Here is a 19,574-nt window from a genome sequence, read left to right on the forward strand (position 1 = left end):
CACTTGCCAGGAGCCAGCCCCTCCCCCGCAATCTATCTTCCTGTCACTTTGGATTTTCACTTCTCCGCTTATCCTACCTTCCAGATAATGTACGATTTTCTGTTCCTAGAATTGCTGCTCTTCTTCTCTTCTGTCTCCTGTTGAGTTTGTAGGTGTTCAGAATGGTTTGATAATTATCTAGCTGAACTCCTGGAATCTCATGCTATTTCAGGCTCCTACTCCTCCTCCATCTTGCTTCCTCTCCTCCCTTTAATTCTTTCTTTTTTTTTTAAAGATTTATTTATTTTAGAGAGTGCAAGTCTGGGGAGAAACTGAGGGAGAGGGAGAGAGAGAATTCTCACGTGGACTGCCTGGTGCGTATAGAGCCTGACATGGCGCTCGATCTCAGGATCCCGAGTTCATGGCCTGAGCCAAAATCGAGTCAGCCACTTAACTGACTGAGCCACCCAGGTGCCACCTTCTGATTTTCTTGAACACATGCTTCCTGGATTGCCAAAATCTTTTATTTAATTTCCAAATTTCAAAAAAAGTTGGTTTTGTCAGTTTTTGCCAGTTTTCTCATTTTTTTATGGAGGAGATAATTTTCAAAGGCCTTTACTACACCATTACTTATATTCTTTCAGTAGATATTCTTAAATAAAAACTTTGTAATTTGTTATATATCCTTTAATCACTTCCCAGAGTCTTTAAAGGGCTTTTTTTTGAACTTTTGTTCAATTTATCATTGCTTTTGGGGGGGGGATTTGCTGAGCTGTACACACAGTCATTCCAGAAGTGCTGCTATTCCATTTTAGAATTTTAAAAAATATTTTTATTTATTTATTTATTTGAGAGACAGAGATCACAAGTAGGCAGAGAGGCAGGCAGAGAGAGAGGAAGGGAAGCAGGCTCCCTGCTGAGCAGAGAGCCCGATATCGGGCTCGATCCCAGGACCCTGGGATCACGACCTGAGCCAAAGGCAGAGGCTTTAACCCACTGAGCCACCCAGGTGCCCCTCCAGTTTAGAATTTAATACTAATCTGAACTATAACCTCACCCAAGACATAAGGCAAAATGCATTTTTAGACAAAGGTATAATACTTTGATAAAAGTATTACTGAAGACTAAAAAATCTAGAGGGAAACAAGACATTGAATACAAGAAATGATTTATCCTTTATCACTGAGTAGTGATAGAGTAGTGACAGGAAGAGAGAGACTGACTTAATGAAGTCCTCTTCTATTTAACCTGTTACAGCTGGACCATATCTTTGTTCAATGTAATTTTATACAAAAACAGCATTCTAGTGAACATATCTGAAGGATATTAATAGTGCAGATAAGACCTTTTGTGTTCATCCCATGTTATAATTCATGTTTAATGGAGGAAAAGTAGATTTCTGAATAACAAAACCTTTGTCTTTAACAGGTGAGAGGAATGACATGTGCCTCCTGTGTACATAAAATAGAGTCTATCCTCACAAAACACAGAGGGATCTTCTATTGCTCTGTGGCCCTGGCAACCAACAAAGCACATATTAAATATGACCCGGAAATTATTGGTCCCAGGGATATTATCCATACAGTTGAAGTAAGTGGTAAGATTTTGGATTACTATGTTCTTACCTATTCAGTCAGCACTCTGTTGAATCACTTCTAGTTTGTATCAAGGACAATGAAAAAAATATGGTTCCCTTGATTACTCTCAATCAATATGTCCCAAATTTAATATGAATATGTTTACAACCTTTTGTTTCTTAGTCTTTGTCAGGAAGAGTTAGGCAAAGGCATATTGGCACTATTAATCAGGAATGGATTGAAGGTAGAATCACAAATCCTTTAAAAATATTTAGAAAATGGCAGTAAAGTACAATTTGTTGTAAGAGTAATTAATCATTAAGAAAGCAAGCATCACGCTAGATGCTTTATTGTACCTAGATCAAAGAAAACTGTAATTTTTAAAAATTTGTGTATGGTTGACACAACGATGTTATATTAGTTTCAGGAATATAATATAGTGATTCAACAACTCAGTAGTTATGCTATGCTCACCATAAGTGTAGCTCCCATCTTTCACCGTACAACACTATTACAGTACCATCGTCTATATTTACTGTGCTGTACCTTGTTTTCCCATGACTTAGTCATTCCATAACCAGCAGCCTTTATTTCCCATTCCCCTTCACCCATTTTACCCATCTCCCATCTACCTTCCCTCTGGCAATCATCAGATTGTTCTCTGTATTTATAGATCTGATTCTGCTGACAAATGATGTATTTTTAAGTATGAAATTTAAAAGACAAAACCCTTTTATTTGTCACAGACTTATCTCGTGTTCTTCAATAAATCAAGTGGTAGTACATGTGACAATGCTTTAAAAGTTTTAATGTGGTATACCCTTGGTGTTATAATGCTTGGAGCATATTGATATTCAGATAAGATTCTATTAATATAGATAATAATGCCATTAACATCTTTGTGAAACTAGCATTATTGAGTATTTACTATGAGCCAGTTACCAAGATTGCAAAGCTTCAACTCTTAATTTAATCTTACAACAGTGCTGTCATCTTCATTTTAGAGATGACGAAACTCAGGTTCAGAGAAATTAAGGTACTTACCCAAAATCACGTAACTAGTTAAGTGTCATAGCTGGGATTTGAGCCTATTCTTTCTTTAAAAAAATAAGTATTTATTTATTTGTTTGAGAGAGAGAGAGAGAGAGAACAAGCAGGAGGCAGGAGAGGGAGAGCTCTCTCACATGGAGCTCAATCCTGGGACTCTAGGATCGTGACCTGACCTGACCTGAAGGCAGATGTTTAACTGACCTAGCCACCCAGGCACCCCGAGCCTATTCTTTCTGACTGTAAAGTATATGCTTGCTTTTTTCACTGTGCTGTGCTACACTGCCAACAAATACAAGATGGCAGCATTTTCCCTAGTACCTGAAAATATAGAGTATGTTACTGTCTATGTGCATATGAGTCTTACATATGTGTAGTTTTCTTTAATACTTTGTTTTATTGGGGAAAATTTGTGTTCATGTCCTTTTTCTGATAGAAGAAGAGTAGAGACTGCATCTGCAAAGACTTCAGTAACATATTTAGTATGGTGCTAACTTTTGTGGCCTATTATTCAGTTTTCTAAACTTGTTCAGGGGATAGATGGATAGATGGATGTCAAAGCTAAAATTTAATGTATGTCCATACTAGTGGATGATGCTTGTCTAAATGTAAGATTTATGATTTTATTATTGAATTCTGTCTTTATTAAGTCATCAACACCATCAGCCTGACCAACCAAGAGATTCTGCTTTTTTCTTTTCTTTTTTCTAAAATTACTTATTAGAAGCTTTAGTTTACTTTTTGATATAGTAAGAATCTTAGTGAGGATAGCTGCACTTGAGTTAAATCATTAGTTTGAGAACAGTAGGCTAGACATTAACTAGAGTGAAGGATCTATTCATTTCTTTGTTGAAAGATTACAAACAAAAGTAATTAAGGGAAGGGAGTATATCTTCACTTTTGCATTCACCAGAGTGACTTGCTGTCAGTAATTGAGTTGAATTGTTCTTAATGACAGTACCATGTCTTAGAATTTCTCTATGTAGTAGTTTTATATTCAGTGAAATAATTGTTTTCTCATGAATTTCCTTAGAGCTTAGGTTTTGAAGCTTCTTTGGTCAAGAAGGATCGATCAGCAAGCCACCTGGACCATAAACGAGAAATAAGACAGTAAGTGCTTTTGGTGTGTCAATGAAAAACAGATTTTGACTCTTTGTTACAAATTTCTTTTAAGAGAGAGAAAGAGTGAGGAAGAGGCAGGGAGAGGGAGAGAGAATCTTAAGCAGGCTCCACACTCAGCACAGAGCCTGATGCAGGGCTTGATCTCATGACCCTGAGATCATGACCTGAGCCGAAATCAAGAATTGGACATTTAACTAACTGAGCCACCCAGGTGCCCCCCTTTATTACAAATTTAACATCCTGTTGACAGGTCAGTTTTTACAATGTCATCCTTATATTGGGTGGAGTGGTCACAATTTGTATTTTCCTATAGTGCGTAGAATCTTTAACCACCAGTTACTTACTAAAATGATGTTTCTTTTTTACGTAAGGTGGAGACGCTCCTTCCTTGTGAGCCTCTTTTTCTGTATTCCTGTAATGGGGCTGATGATATATATGATGGTTATGGATCACCATTTTGCAACTCTTCACCATAATAAGAACATGAGTCAAGAAGAAATGATCAAAATTCATTCTTCTATGTTCCTGGAGCGCCAGATCCTGCCAGGACTGTCCATTATGAATTTGCTATCCTTTCTATTGTGTGTACCTGTACAGGCAAGTGAAATGTCAGCAAGTGTATATGTTAATAATGAAAAATAGCAAAATGTGATAGGCAAGCCTATTTTCAATTGCAAAACAGATATTAGCCAGAAGTTTGATCATTTTATGCTAGATGCTTTATAAAAATAATCTTAAACCGAGAGGTTAAAGTAGATAATAAATTCTACTTAACTCCTAAGGATATTGTTTAACAACAAAGCAGAGAAAAAGAGTTCAATTCATATTTAGATATGAATTTAACATTCATATCTGCTGTTATATATAACTTTGTTTAAAGTTATAATTAAAATATTTATATTTAATATTCTATATTAAATATATCAAAATTAATTATACTACTATTATATTAAGTATATTTATAAATATTTTAATTGATAACTTATATAAAATTGATGATTATAATTTCATAATTATATTTTAATATATGTAATTATATTATAATTATTATATTATAATTATAAATGATAATTATAATATTATGTTATTATTTTAATTATTTCTCCCTGGTACTGATGTCCATTACTTTCTGTACGTTTTCAACTCTTCTTTTCTTTTTCTTTTTTCAAGATTTTATTTATTTGACAGAGAGAGAGATCACAAGTAGGCAGAGAGGCAGGCAGAGGGGGAGGGGGAAGCAGGCTCCCTGCTGAGCAGAGAGCCTGATGCAGGGCTCCATCCTAGGACCCTGAGATCATGACCTGAGCTGAAGGCAGAGGTTTAACCCACTGAGCCACCCAGGCACCCCTCAACTCTTCTTTTCAAATAAACTTTTACTATGGAACACTTCCATCTGATAAATCTATTCCTTTCTCTGATCCTTATAGAAGGCAATGATGATTTTAAGAACCTCTTAGTATGTTTCTCCATACTAATGAAAAATAAGCTTTTCCGTTGTTTACCAATGAAAACAGCCAGCCAGCAGTTCCAGTAGCTTGTGATATTCCACTTAGGTTGAATTTTAGGCAGGGGAGCTGAGTTTTATGTATACATATATAAAAAGAAGTAAAAAAAATGTAATTGTTTTCTTAGTTCTTGTTTTTGCTAGCATCTAAAAGAAAAATCAGAGAATCATCTGACTTTCTTTATACTACGGAATACCCCTTGGATCTTAGAGGACAGCTGCCAAGGACTTCTGCTGCAGTTTGCCTCAACACACACAGACCTGCTAAAATACAGACATTGTTATTTCAGCTTAAAATATTTCCTTAGTGTTTCTGGTTTAGATAAAAGCCAAAGGAAATTAATATTGAGATTGTATCTTTGTTACTGAGCTGTATATGTGAATTTCTGCATTTTGTAAAAAAGCAGTAATTATTGTTCCTCTGTTACAGTTTTTTGGAGGCTGGTACTTCTACATTCAGGCCTACAAAGCACTGAGGCATAAAACTGCAAATATGGATGTACTGATTGTGCTGGCGACCACCATTGCATTTGCCTACTCTCTGGTTATTCTTCTGGTTGCCTTGTATGAAAGAGCCAAAGTAAACCCTATAACTTTCTTTGATACGCCTCCTATGCTATTTGTGTTTATTGCCCTGGGCCGGTGGCTGGAACATATAGCAAAGGTACAGTAAAAAAGGGTGACATTTGTTAAAATCTTGGATGGATAAGTGATCATATTTTTTAGACCAGTAATTGTTGGAAATATACATAGATTTATATAGTTAACGAAAGAAGTGCTTCTATTTCGTAACATTTTAAGTTAAATATTCCTGTAGAAGGTTTATAAAATTTATGGAATTAAAACTGTAGATAGTGCACTATATCCATGCTTATTTCAAGAGAGAAACATTTGCTAAGTACTTACTTTTATCACATTTTTAATGGAAAAATTGATGTGACCACAGGATTTAAAAAAATGATGGAAAAAAAATTCACCTATAATCCCATGCTATAATGGAAATTGCTTTCCAATCCTGTTCTACATACCTTTATATTTTACAGAGTGGCAAACATTGTATACATACTAGTTTATCCTTAACACTAGAAAGTTTTTTCCCCATTTTTCCAGTCCAGATAGAATTATTTGGTATTTTCTAAATAACATTTTGTCAAATCATTGCTCTATAACCCACTAAGCCATCTCGGTTTTGTTCTCAATTAGACTGTTTCCAGTTTTAAATTTTAAATCCAGTTCAAATTTAAATTTAAATTTAAATTCCAGTTTAAAATTTTAAATGTTTCCAGTTTTAAATCCTGCATTAAATATATTCATGTTTAATAGTAATTTCTGTTGAATTAATATCTTAGGATAAATTACAAAGTATGTGAGTAAAGGGCATAAATCTTTTCATGGCTCATGCAACAAATAACATTCTTTTGGCAGTAAGAATATGTTAGTGAAATAGTTTTACTACAACTTCACCAGCATTAACTCCTGTATAAATTCTTGCTAAGTTGGTAGGCATTAAATGGTATCATAGAGTTGCTTTTGTTTTTATTTCTTCCATTAATAGCAGGAATAAACATTTTTCTCCACATCAGGTATTTTACTTCTTAAATGAATTGCCTAATGATGTCCATAAGCAAAGGACTTAATGTGTCTAAATTCCTGATGTTTTTCCTATTAATTTACGTCTCTTATTTATAAATTATACCTAATAATACATTTTATATTTTGTAGACTTCGTATTTTTGAAGTGAAAAATTTTCTAATTTGAACTAATTAGTATTCCTAAAGCTATCTTTTTGGCAAATGTTAAGTTTTATATCTTTATTTTAGATAGAACCTGAGCCTTTTACTTCCTTAGCATTGTTAACATGTTTGTTTTAATTTGTAGGGCAAAACATCAGAGGCCCTTGCCAAGCTAATTTCACTACAAGCTACAGAAGCAACTATTGTAACTCTTGACTCTGATAATATTCTTTTAAGGTATTTATTCTCATTCTTTCCCCTTATCTTTTTAACTTCTTACAAAAAATATCAAATACACCAGAAGTAGAGAGAAGAGTATAATGAACTTACATCATCTGTCTCCCAGATTTAACAATTATTCACATTTTGCCCAACTTATCTATGCATTCTATCTTTATATTGTTGCAGTAGTATTTTAAATTCCAGTCATGTTGGTTTATTGCTAAATGTTCCTGTAGTATCTCTAAAAATAGGACATATTCCTATGTAACTATAATACCATATTGCATTTAACAAAATTAACAATACCTTAATATCATCTAATATGTATGTAGTCTGTATTCTCATTTCTGCTGTTGTCCCTAAAAAGTTATTTATTTATTGTAGAGAGAGGGTAGAGAGAGAGAGAGAGTGTGTGTGTGTGAGAGAGCGAGAGAAAGTGCTTCAGCATGAGTTGGGGGAGGAGCAAATGGGGAAGAGCAGCTGGGAGGGGGCGGGGGGAAGAATCCCAAGCTGATATTATGGTGAGCACAGAGCCTAGAGCCTGTTCCAGGGCTTTGATCTCACCCTGAGATCATGACCTGAGCAAAAACCAAGAGTTAGTTGCTTAACCGACTGAGCCATCCACGCACCCCATCTCCAAAAGTTTTGTTTCTTTGTTTGAAATGGAAATCAAAGCATTTGACTGACATGTTTCTTTTAATCTAGAGGAGCTCTTCCCTTCTGTTCACCCTCCCTCCCCATCATACTTCACCCCTTACTGGTGACTTGTTAGAGAACCATCCATCAATTGTCCTGTAGAATATCACACAGTCTGAATTTAACCCTTTGCTTCTTTGTGGCATCATCTAACTTGTTCTATAGCTCCTGTTACCTGTAAACTGGAAGTTAGAGCTAAAGACTTGATAAGATTTCATTCTTTTTTAAAAATTTTCATTCTTTTGTATTATTTATTTATATAGTTGTAAAATTATGTAGGCAAATTTACACAACAAATAAATTGTTTTTTAAGATTTTATTTATTTATTTGTCAGGGAGAGAGAATAAGCACAAGCAGGGGGAGCAGCAGGCAGAGGGAGAAGCAGGTTCCCCACTGAGCAAGGAGCCCAATGTGGGACTTGATTCCAGGACCCCGGGATCATGACCTGAGCCAAAGGCAGACACTTAACTGACTGAGCAGCCACCCAGGCTTCCTATAAATTTTTTAGTTAAATAAAACCCCTTATATTATTTTCTAAAGCTTTCATTTATTCATTCAGTTACTATTCAATAAATATATCCTTTGTGCCAGGCACTGAGCTATTCCCCAGCAGTAAACCAGACTGATATTGTAGCTCCCAGCTTAAATCTTAGTTCTAGTTGCCATTGGTAACAATTATGGAGCGACAGGCTTGACATGAACCAATAAACTTGCATGGAAAGATCAGGGTGAGAAGCATATTTTCCCAGTGCTTTTTATTTTAACTCTGATCCAGTGAAGAACAAGTGGATGTGGAACTCGTACAACGTGGAGACATCATTAAAGTTGTTCCAGGAGGCAAATTTCCAGTGGATGGTCGTGTTATTGAAGGCCATTCTATGGTAGATGAGTCCCTCATCACAGGTATGTTCTTTCAGAGAATCATGACATGAAAGTAAAGCGCACCCAAAGTGTTAATAAAAAATAAGAATAAAAAGTGGAGAGCTTTTTTAGAAATTATGGAATGAGTAAATGATGAATAAAGAGAATAGGAATTCTTTTAAAAATGGTATTAAATCAATTTCTGGAGATTTACTTTGTGTTTTTCATTATGCTACTGAAAGCTTTTTTTTTTTTCCACTGAGTATTGTTAATGACTAGAATATGTAACCAAAGCCCAAGAGACTTTGGCAGGTTTTCCTGAGCAAACACCTGTTTATTTTCCTGACCTAAAGACTGGTCTGGTCTGAGCTGGAATATGACTCCCGGATTTTCCACATCAGGGCCTGCTGTAAGAAATTAGACCTTGGAGTAGTTTTAGAGATCTTAGATAACTAAGGGCAGTCTGGAGCAGAACCGAAAGAATACCTTTCCTGCCTGAACCCTCAAGATAGTCCCAGGAGAGGCTCAGCTTATGGACTGTAAGGAAATAATTTTGGACTCTTGTGTTTCTCAACAGGGTGCTATTGCCAGTTCAGATGGGACAATTCTTCTGAGGGGACTGCTTGTGCATTGTAATACATTTAGTATCCCCCAACCCCAGCCCACTAAACTAAGAGTAGCAGTACCCCACGCTCCAGCAGTAGTTATTATAAACAAGAACTCCCACATTTCTAAATGCTCCTTGGGAATATATTGAGGACCAGTGATCCAAGACTAGGGTGCAACTTTAAAAGTGTCTGTATATAAGAGCTGACTTAATAGATTTTTCTAGTTTAAGGTATGTGTCCTTGGGGTTGGCACAGAACTAACATAAGAGAAAAGGAAGGGCAAGTTTCATCTAGGGATTTATCCAGATTGTGTTTCATGGACTAAAAATCTCCTTTCTACACATTGACAATTAATACATAATAGCATGTTTTAAGATAGTATGTATTTATGCTCCCTAAATCTGACTTCACTCCTTCTACAGGGGAGGCAATGCCTGTGGCTAAGAAATCTGGCAGCACAGTAATCGCTGGTTCCATTAACCAGAATGGGTCGCTGCTTATCCGTGCAACCCATGTTGGAGCTGACACAACACTTTCTCAAATTGTTAAACTTGTGGAAGAGGCGCAAACATCAAAGGTAACTTAATTTCCTGGGAAAAACAAAGTATTTTTTTAAAAGACAGCTAAGAATAAATCCTGATCTAGTGTTTATATTTTCCTTTAACTCTAGTTGGATTAATATGGAGATAATTAAAATATTTATGTGTAATACCAAATATACCCTGTATTCATTATCAAAAAAGGGAGACTAATACATGTATTATTGTTATTATTATTGTTCTAGGCTCCTATCCAGCAGTTTGCAGACAAACTCAGTGGCTACTTTGTTCCTTTTATTGTTATTGTTTCCATTGCTACTCTCTTGGTTTGGATTATAATTGGATTTCTGAATTTTGAAATTGTGGAAACCTACTTTCCTGTAAGTGACTTGTAACAACTCTTTACTATACATAAAACAGTTTGTGAATCTTTTGCATAAACTATTATTTGGAAAATAACTTTAGTAATTACTAATATCTTTATGGGCCTGGAATGGGAGGGTGATAATAATAACCTTTGCATTTCATAAATATAAAAATTTCCCTCTGGAAGATTTTTTTCATTATTTTCATTACTTTTTTTAATTTTCATTATGATTGTCCCAAAGTGAGTACTGAACTTTTATATCTTATACCTTGTCTCATTCCCAATATGACTGCTTTCTCAAAGGACTACAGTTAATATTGAGGAAAACCTTGGGATCTCAGCTCTGCCATATACGATCAGGGTGATCTTAGGTCAACTTAATGTCTCTCCGAGCTTCAGTTTTCTCATTTATAAAGTGAGATTCTAATAATGCCCATCCTGCATAACTTGTAGTTGTTGTGAAAGTTAAATAAGCTAATATATTGGAAATACTTTGTAATTTATTAAATGCTTTATAAATATACGAAAATATTAGTGCCACTTCCAGTGTAGTTCTATGATAGTCTCTAAGTATGGTGTCATAAAGTGGTAAAGTAGACCTAGATTGTGCCTCTTATTAGAGATATAAGCTTTTTAAAAAAATTTCTTGTTTTTAAAAATTATTTTTATTAACATATAATGTATTATTTGCCCCAGGGGTACAGGTCTGTGAATCATAAGGCTTACACATTTCACAGCACTCACCATAGCACATATCCTCCCCAATGTTCATAATCCAACCACCCTATCCCTACCCCTCCTCCCCTGAAGATACTGCACAGGTTTTGTGCCCATGTGCATTGAAGAAATATCTCCTACATGCCCTATGGTGTCAGGTGAGGGGGCTTTGGCATTCCCAGCCAGCTAGACATTGTTGTCTGGATTCTGGTGGCTCCCATTTTTGGTCTGAAAGTCATGTTGGAGACGGAAGAGCTTTGGCCCCTGCTCTTGGGCTTCACCATCATTCTAGCTGTCCTACAAAGTACAGCCTTTCCATTTTGCCCTGAAAGCCCTAGATTTTTGGTCATTAACAGAAAGGAAGAAGAGAGTGCCAAGGAGATCTTCTAGTGATTGCAGGGCACCCAGAATCTGACCCAGACAGAATATCAGGGAGATGAAAGGTGAGAGTGCTAGGATGGCCCAACAAAAGCAAGTCATTGTGCTGGAGCTCTTCAGCATGCCCAGCTACTGACAGCGTATTGTCATTTCCACCATGCTCCAGCTCTCCAGCAGCTCTCTGGAATCAGTGCTGTGTTCTGTTACTGAATAGGAATCTTCAAAGATGCAGCTGTTGGGGAGCTGTTGGTGTGGGTGTGACGAATACTGTCTTCATGGTAGTTTCTTTGCTTTTGATGGAAAGGTCAGGGAGGAAGACTCTACATCTGATTGGTCTTGGAAGGATGGCTTTTTGTTCCATCCTCATGATCATTTCATTGCTATTAAAGGATGAGTATAACTGAATGGGCTTTGTCTGTATTGCAGCTGTCTTGGTATTCATGTCCTTTTTTGAAACTGTTTTTTTGTGACCAAACTCTTTGGCTGGGGACCCCACCCAGCTGCAATGGCAGAGGGGTTTGTTCCAGCTGGACTTCCAGCTTGTTGGTTGGGCAGCTCTTCCCCCTCAGCTACATTCTGTTTAGGAGTCCGACTGTGTTTGTATTGTCTTCACTGGCTTCCTTGTTATCTTCTTGGTCTTTAGTCCCTGAAACCCACAGCAGAACTTCTGCGGAAATTACATGAGCCTTTGAAGGGCAGGTGGAAGAGGCCAGTAGAACTCACAAAGGGCCCACTGTGGAGATAAACAGCATCTTTCCTACCACCAAGGTCTAAGCTGTGCATCCTTACCAACATGAAAAAGCAAACTTTCCCTGAATGACAGAGAGAGAGAGAGAGGAGAGAGAGAGAGAGAGAGAGACTTCATCAGGTTGTAACCCAGGACTTTTTCTGAATGCTGCTACTTGATTCCTTTCTCTTCCCACATACTTCATGAGCACTTGGAGGAACCCAATGCTGGAGTTAGTTGTATCTTCAATGGCTTCTTAAACATTTTATTACTTGGACATTCTCTTCTGCTTAGGAGAGACTAAGGGAAACTTCCTTCATTTCAAAAGGAATTGGCTGCTTGGCATATGACAGCTTTGCCAGCTTTTTCTCCGTTGGGTTGTGAGTTGAGTATTGCCTCACAAGGACATACAGGAGTGTAAGAGTAAGGTACAGTTTCCTCTACCCCAGACTTAACAGGAAGTAGATCTACATGAGTGTGGAGGGCAAAGAGGGGTTAAATAAGAGCATCTTCCTCACTTCTGTACAGCTCTGCAGAGAAAATTAACTTGAGTTTTATTTATCTTCTGGTTTTATTATACAAATATTTGGTTCTTTAAGTGTATTGCAATTTTACCAAATAATGAGAACATAAGGAAATTGAGGTTAGAGGGAGGTGCTTAAAGAGAGATTATAGGGTGGAAAATTTGATACTGGAAAAGTCAAGGTAGAATAAGAGTCATACATTTTGTAGGGACAAGAGTCTCTACATTTAGAGAGAAGTGTAGTATGTCATTGAAGTGTGCATGAGGTGATGTGTGAGATTTGCACATTACCTCTTAACAATTTCTGTCCTTCAGGTGGAAACTCTCAAGTTTAACTTCTTAGAAAAGTCATTTGCCTATACTAAGAAGCTACTGGTTTCATTTGGAACTTTATTCTTTGTTGAAGATTATATGTAGTATTCCTTGAAGTCTAGGATGATTATGAAAATAGGCATTGTAGTTAATGGTGGTTGATGGATTCTAATTTTGGATGGAGTCCAGAGAAGGGAAGTTTAATTCTAGAAATCCTTTCTCCCCTCACTGGACCAAAAAAGTTCTTCCCCATGTAGTGGACTCTTTTTTTTTTTTAAAAACTACTCCTAACTACCCATCTGGTGGGGGAGCCCTCCAAATGGGCAACCCAGTTTTTTTTGGATTTTAGTTGCTGATTTTTATTTTTTTGAAAGTTTTTTTTTTTTAAAGATTTTATTTATTTATTTGATAGAGAGAAATCACAAGAGAGGCAGGCAGAGAGAGAGGAAGGGAAGCAGGCTCTCCGCTGAGCAGAGAGCCCGATACGGGACTCGATCCCAGGACCCTGAGATCATGACCTGAGCCGAAGGCAGTGGCTTAACCCACTGAGCCACCCAGGTGCGCATATTTTTTTGAAAGTTTTAATTTTAATTCCAGCTAGCTAATATACAGTGTTATATTAGTTTCAGGTATACAGTATAATGGTTCAGTAATTCCATACATAACCCAGTGCTCATCACAAGTCCACTCCTTAATCTCCATCACCTGTTTAACTCATCCCTCCATCTACCTACCCTCTGGTAACTATTTTCTATAGTTAAGAGCCTGTTTCTTGGCTTGCCTCTCTCTCTCTCTCTAGCTTTCCCCCACTTTGTTCATTTGTTTTGTATCTTAAATTCTACATATGAGTAAAATAATATGGTATTTGTCTTTCTCTGACTTATTTTGCTTAGCATTATACTGTCTAGCTCCATCCATGTGATTGTAAATGGCAAGAATTTATTCTTTTTGATGACTGAATAATATTCCATTATAAATATATGCCACATCTTCTTAATCATTCATCAGTTGATGGACAGTTGGGCTGCTCCCATACCTTGGCTGTTATAAATAATGCTGCCATAAACACAGGGGTGCATGTATCCATTTGAATTAGTGGTTTTGTACTCTTTGGGTAAATACCCAGTAGTGTGACTGCTGGATCATAGGGTAGTTCTGTTTTTACTTTTTTGAGGAACCTCTATACTGCTTTCCAGAGTGGCTGTACCAGTTCCCACCAACAATGTAAGAGGGATTGTTTTTCTCCACATACTCACCAACACCTGTTATTTCTTATGTTGTTGATTTTAGCCATTCAGTCAGATATGAGGTGGTATCTCATTGTGGTTTTTTTTTTGTTGTTGTTGTTTGTTTTTTTTTTAAGATTTTATTTATTTATTTGACAGAGAGAAATCACAATAGAGGCAAGCAGAAGGGAGAAAGGGAAGCAGGCTCTCTGCTGAGCAGAGAGCCCGATGTGGGACTCGATCCCAGGACCCTGAGATCATGACCTGAGCTGAAGGCAGCGGCTTAACCCCCTGAGCCATCCAGGCGCCCCTCTCATTTTGGTTTTGATTTGCATTTCCTTGATGATGACTGATGTTGAGCATCTTCTCATGTGTCTGTTGGTCATCTGGATGTCTTTGGGGAAATGTCTATTCATGTTTTCTGCCCATTTCTTTTTTTTTTTTTTAAAGAATTTATTTATTTATGTGACAGACAGAAATCACAAGTAGACAGGGAGACAGTCAGAGAATGAGGAGGAAGCAGGCTCTCCGCGGAGCAGAGAGCCCGATGCGGGCCTCGATCCCAGAACCCTGGGATCATGACCTGAGCCGAAAGCAGAGGCTTTAACCCACTGAGCCACCCAGGTGCCCTCTTCTGCCCATTTCTTGACTGGATTTTTGGGGTTTTTTTGGGGGGGAGGTTGTTGAGTTTGGTAAGTTCTTTATAGATTTTGGAAACTAACCCTTTACCAGATATGTAGTTTGCAGATATCTTCTTCCGTTTCATAGGTTGCCTTTTAGTTTTGTTGATTATTTCCTTCGCTGCGCAGAAGCTTTTTATCTTGATGAAGTCCCAATAGTTCATTTTTGCCCTTATCTCCGGAGACATGTCTAGTAAGAAGTTACTGTAGTCGAGGTCAAAGAGGCTGCTACTTGTGTTAGGACATCCTCTAGGATTTTGATGGTTTTCTGTCTCACGTTTAGATCTTTCGTCCATTTTGAATTTATTTTTGTATGGTGTAAGAAAGTGGTCTGATTTCCTCATTTAGCATATTGCTGTCCACTTTTCCCAACACCGTTTGTTGAAGAGACTGTCTTTTTTTCCACTGGATATTCTTTCCTGCTTTGTTCAAGATTGATTGACCATATAATTGTGGGTTTATTTCTGGATTTTCTGTTCTGTCCTATTGGTCTACGTATCTATTTTTGTGCCACTACTATACTGTTTTTATTCCTACAGCTTTGTAATATAACTTGAACCCTGGAATTGTGATGCCTGCAGCTTTGCTTTGCTTTTTCAATGTTGCTTTGACTATTCGGGGTCTTTTGTCTTTCCATATAAATTTTAGGATTGTTTGTTCTAGTTCTGTGAAAAATGCTGTTGGTATTTTGATAGGTATTACATTAAATTTGTAGATTGCTTTCAGTAGTATAGACTTTTTAAAAAAATTATTTATTTTAGAGGGAGAGAGTGAGCACAAGCAAGGGGAGGGGCAGAGGAAGAGGGAGAGAATCCTCAAGCAGACTCCTTGCTGAGTGCAGAGCCCAACATGGGGCTTGATCCCAGGACCCTGAGAACACAACCTGAGCTGAAATCAAGAGTCAGCCACCCAGCCGAGCCACACAGGTGTCCTGGTAGTATAGACATTTTAATAATATTTGTTCTTCTAATCATGAGTATGGACTATTTTTCCCTTTCTTTGTGTCATCTTCAATTTCTTTCATTGGTGTTTTAAGTTTTCAGAGTACAGATCTTTTATCTCTTTGATTAGGTTTATTCCTAGGTATTTTATTGTTTTAGTGAAATTATAAGTGGGATTATTTTCTTAATTTCTCTTTCTGCTGCTTCATTATTGGTATATAGAAATGCAACAGATTTCTGTAGAGTTATTGTACTTTACTGAATTTGTTTATCGTTCTAGCAGATTTTGGTGAAGTCTTTCAAAAGGTTTTCTATATATAGTATCCTGTCAAGTGCAGATAGTGAAAGTTTGACTTCTTCCTTATCAATTTGGATGCCTTTTATTTCTTTTTGTTGTCTGATTGCTGTGGCTAGGCCTTCTAGTACTATGTTGAATAAAAATGGTTCCAGTGGACATCCTTGTCCTGTTCCTGACCTTAGGGAAGAGCACTCCATTTTTCTCTAGTAAGGATGATGTTAGCTGGGGTTTTTCATAAATGGCTTTCATTATGTTGAGGTATATTCTCTCTAAACCCACTTTGTTGAGTGTTTTTTATCGTGAATGGATGTTGCATTTTGTCAAATGTTTTTTCTGCATCTATTGAAATGATGGTATGATTCTTATCCTCTCTCTTATTGACGTGGATTTTTATTTTGTTGTAAGCCATAGATTTTAAGGAATTCAGAGAATGTTCATAGCTAACTTTGAATTGGTAACCTCAACTCTGGGAGAAGACTTTTCCTGAATGATTATTATCTTGTTGATGTATGTTGTTGCTTTGGCATCATCATATTCTTGTTCATCTGTTACCATGTCAGGTTACCCTTGTTACCATGTTTCCATGGTATTAAGTCAAGTGACCTTAGGAGTCATACATTTGAGATAATGTGAGTAAATGTGCAGTGTAGCCCACGCTTGAGAGAGTATGAATGTATATGTACTGTTATTTTGCTCTAGTTGGAAGTAGTTTATTTGTAGCGTGTTTCCTCTATGTTCCTACAGCCTCCTTTTGGATAGAATCTGTTAAACATCTCAGTGTGTATAAATACCACTGCCTTTGCTTTGCAGAATTTGTGTCTATGGCTTTTTTCCAAACATTAGTGTTCCATCTCTTGCTACTTTTCCTTGTTGGAGATTTGGGGAGAACTCATTAAACCCTGAGATTGAGGGTGGAGGACTCTGTCTCACTGTAGACCCAGACAATGGAAATAGTTAAGAAGAATGTGAAACCAGGACATGTGGCTTCTTGGGGGCATAGGAGGGGAATTGTGGGGGAAAGGGGGACTTTCTTTTAAGGGGATAGAAACAAATAGAGCACTGAGTGTGGTGCATAAACAATGAATTTTGGAACACTGAAAAGAAATAAAATAAAATGAAAAAAAGAAAGAAACAACAACAACAACAACAAAACAAATTGAAGACTCTTAACTCTGGAACATTTGTGAGACTTAGATGAGATGGAGGGATTTACACTTGTCACAGGTCACAGACACCTCCACGAATCATCTAGTTTCCTGGTATTTTTTATGAATGGAAATTGGGCGCCATGACAATTACCGCCTTTTCCCCTTTTCATATGTTGCTTGATCTCCCTTTCTGTCCTTTGTGCTCACACACTTAAGGCCTTTTAGCCAAACCCTTGCCTATAACAGTATTTTAGTTACCAGCTCTCACTGTTCCCTCTGGTTGTTGAGCCTTGAGATAAATACTGACAGAGCTACGGAATTAGGGAGGGACTTTGTCAGAACAGGTGACTTCTTCTAATCGTATCTTTGCTTCCGGTTCCTTAAAAACAGTGGGTTGTGAATAATGCAGTGTGGACATCTTGCCATTTCTCAGTGACCAGATTGTGAATACACCCAAATGTATTTTTCTGTTATAACGTTACTGTGGGTCTTTGTTTTTGAGATAAAAAGTTCTGAGTGTTAAAAAAACAAAACAAAACACCAGAACAGGTAGAATCATAAAAACTATGTATCTATTTCATGATATATGGTCATTAGTATAATATAAAATTTTAGAAAAATGATTCACCTTGGTTAATTATACATTAAACCAGAAGATTGCTGAAAAGTATTTTGGAACGTATATCCCTTAGGGATTTCTCTCATGAGTTCAGGGGGTGCTTAGGAGATTTCCCCTAATACTGTCAATTGTATTTACTCACACAAGCAAATATTCAGTGTCACTAAGAGCTGTGCACTACCTTATAGACTCAGTTCACATTGTTATGTTCAAAAGAATTTTCCTGAAATAAGTTTAAGCTTCCTTTGTATGCTGGGTGATTTTTCCCTTGTCTTTAAAGTATAGTGTGGAAGGTAGATTTATGGTCTTGGTATACAGAGATTCAAAATTCATTTTCTTCAGGATCAGATTTGCTGAGAATTAGGTCCCATGTGTGCAGCTATTTTTTAAAAATCCTTAGGAAAAACACTTATTCTCAACATAGAGGTAAAAAGCTGACTTTCACATTCTTTACATTAATTAACATAGTTTGTAACTCTAGAATCTGCAAATTGAATTCCTGATTTTAGGACTATGGCTTGTTTAGCAGTAATGTTACAATTTCTTATACTGATACAAGAAGAAAAAAGTTTTCTTCCTAGTAACCAAAATGTGTATGTTCAGTGTGACTTGAAAAGGTGGTTTTATTTAAATAGAGTTAAGCTTTGTTCCTTTTGTTTTATACAGCTCTAGATTAATAACCAAAATTCATGCCTTTCTTCTAAAGGGATATAACAGAAGTATCTCACGAACAGAAACGATAATACGCTTTGCTTTCCAAGCCTCTATCACAGTTCTGTGCATTGCATGCCCCTGTTCACTGGGACTAGCCACTCCAACTGCTGTGATGGTGGGTACAGGAGTAGGAGCTCAAAATGGCATACTAATCAAAGGCGGTGAGCCACTGGAGATGGCTCATAAGGTAAGATAGTCCCTGGAACAAAGAATTGTCCCATCTAAACTGGCAATAACACCCATATTGAGAGACAGAATCCAAAATTATTTCTACATGGTCCATAAGCTGAGCTTCTTCTGGGACTATCCTGAGGGTTGAGGTAGGAAAGGTGTTATTTTGGTTCTGTTCTGGATAGGTCTTAAGTTACCTAAGATCTCTAAAACTACTCCGGGCCTACTTTCTTAGAGCAGACCCTGATGTGGAAAACTTGGAGTCCTATTCCAGTTTAGATTAGAAATGTTGTCAGGTCAGGAAGACAGAAGGGGTATTTGCCCAGGAAAAATGTGACTCTATGTTTGTGTTCTTCATTGTGAGACAGTGCTTATTGTAACATTGCAGTTCCTTTGCCTTTGCCACTAGCTGACAGTTTGCAGCTATGACTCCAAAAATATAATCATCCCTTATCTTTCTCATATTAGGATTGCCAACAATTTCAATCAAGGCTATTTGACTTCACCTAAAACCATGTTCCTTCTGATATGTTCTTATTATTGAGGATATAAACTATATACAGATGTATGTAGTAAACACAGAACATCGCTTAAAATGGATTTGGAACCTCATTTAACCAGTGAATACAAGCTGTTAGTGTTTATAGTAATTTTTTATTTACTTTGATAAATTTCAAACTCAAGAATTAAAAGAACAGCATAAAGAACTCATAAAGAACAGCATATATACCTTTTACTGCAGATGTCGGGCTCCTTTCCTAACAACAAGGACATAAGGACATTCTCTTTCATAATCATAGTACAGAGATCAAAATCAAGAAACTGACGTTGCTATAATACTGTTACCTAACCTTTAGTCTATA

The 19,574-nt window shown here is 36.8% G+C and overlaps 1 protein-coding gene and 1 pseudogene across 4 annotated transcripts in view; both read left to right on the top strand.

The window, feature by feature from the left end:
- ATP7A (ATPase copper transporting alpha) overlaps nt 1-19,574 on the top strand; it is a 174,799-nt gene that overhangs the window by 132,013 nt on the left and 23,212 nt on the right. For all 4 annotated transcript variants that reach the window (XM_045995381.1, XM_045995383.1, XM_045995384.1 and 1 more), the window contains 9 exons: nt 1,408-1,569; nt 3,637-3,713; nt 4,097-4,322; nt 5,660-5,893; nt 7,109-7,200; nt 8,658-8,785; nt 9,774-9,928; nt 10,136-10,270; nt 18,533-18,727. In XM_045995381.1, coding sequence (XP_045851337.1) covers nt 1,408-1,569; nt 3,637-3,713; nt 4,097-4,322; nt 5,660-5,893; nt 7,109-7,200; nt 8,658-8,785; nt 9,774-9,928; nt 10,136-10,270; nt 18,533-18,727 — 1,404 coding nt within the window. The remainder of the gene's footprint in view (nt 1-1,407; nt 1,570-3,636; nt 3,714-4,096; nt 4,323-5,659; nt 5,894-7,108; nt 7,201-8,657; nt 8,786-9,773; nt 9,929-10,135; nt 10,271-18,532; nt 18,728-19,574) is intronic.
- LOC123935223 lies at nt 10,484-12,036 on the top strand (annotated as a pseudogene).

The sequence above is a fragment of the Meles meles genome, chromosome X, assembly GCF_922984935.1.
Source record: "Meles meles chromosome X, mMelMel3.1 paternal haplotype, whole genome shotgun sequence".
In the NCBI taxonomy this organism is placed as follows: domain Eukaryota; kingdom Metazoa; phylum Chordata; class Mammalia; order Carnivora; family Mustelidae; genus Meles; species Meles meles.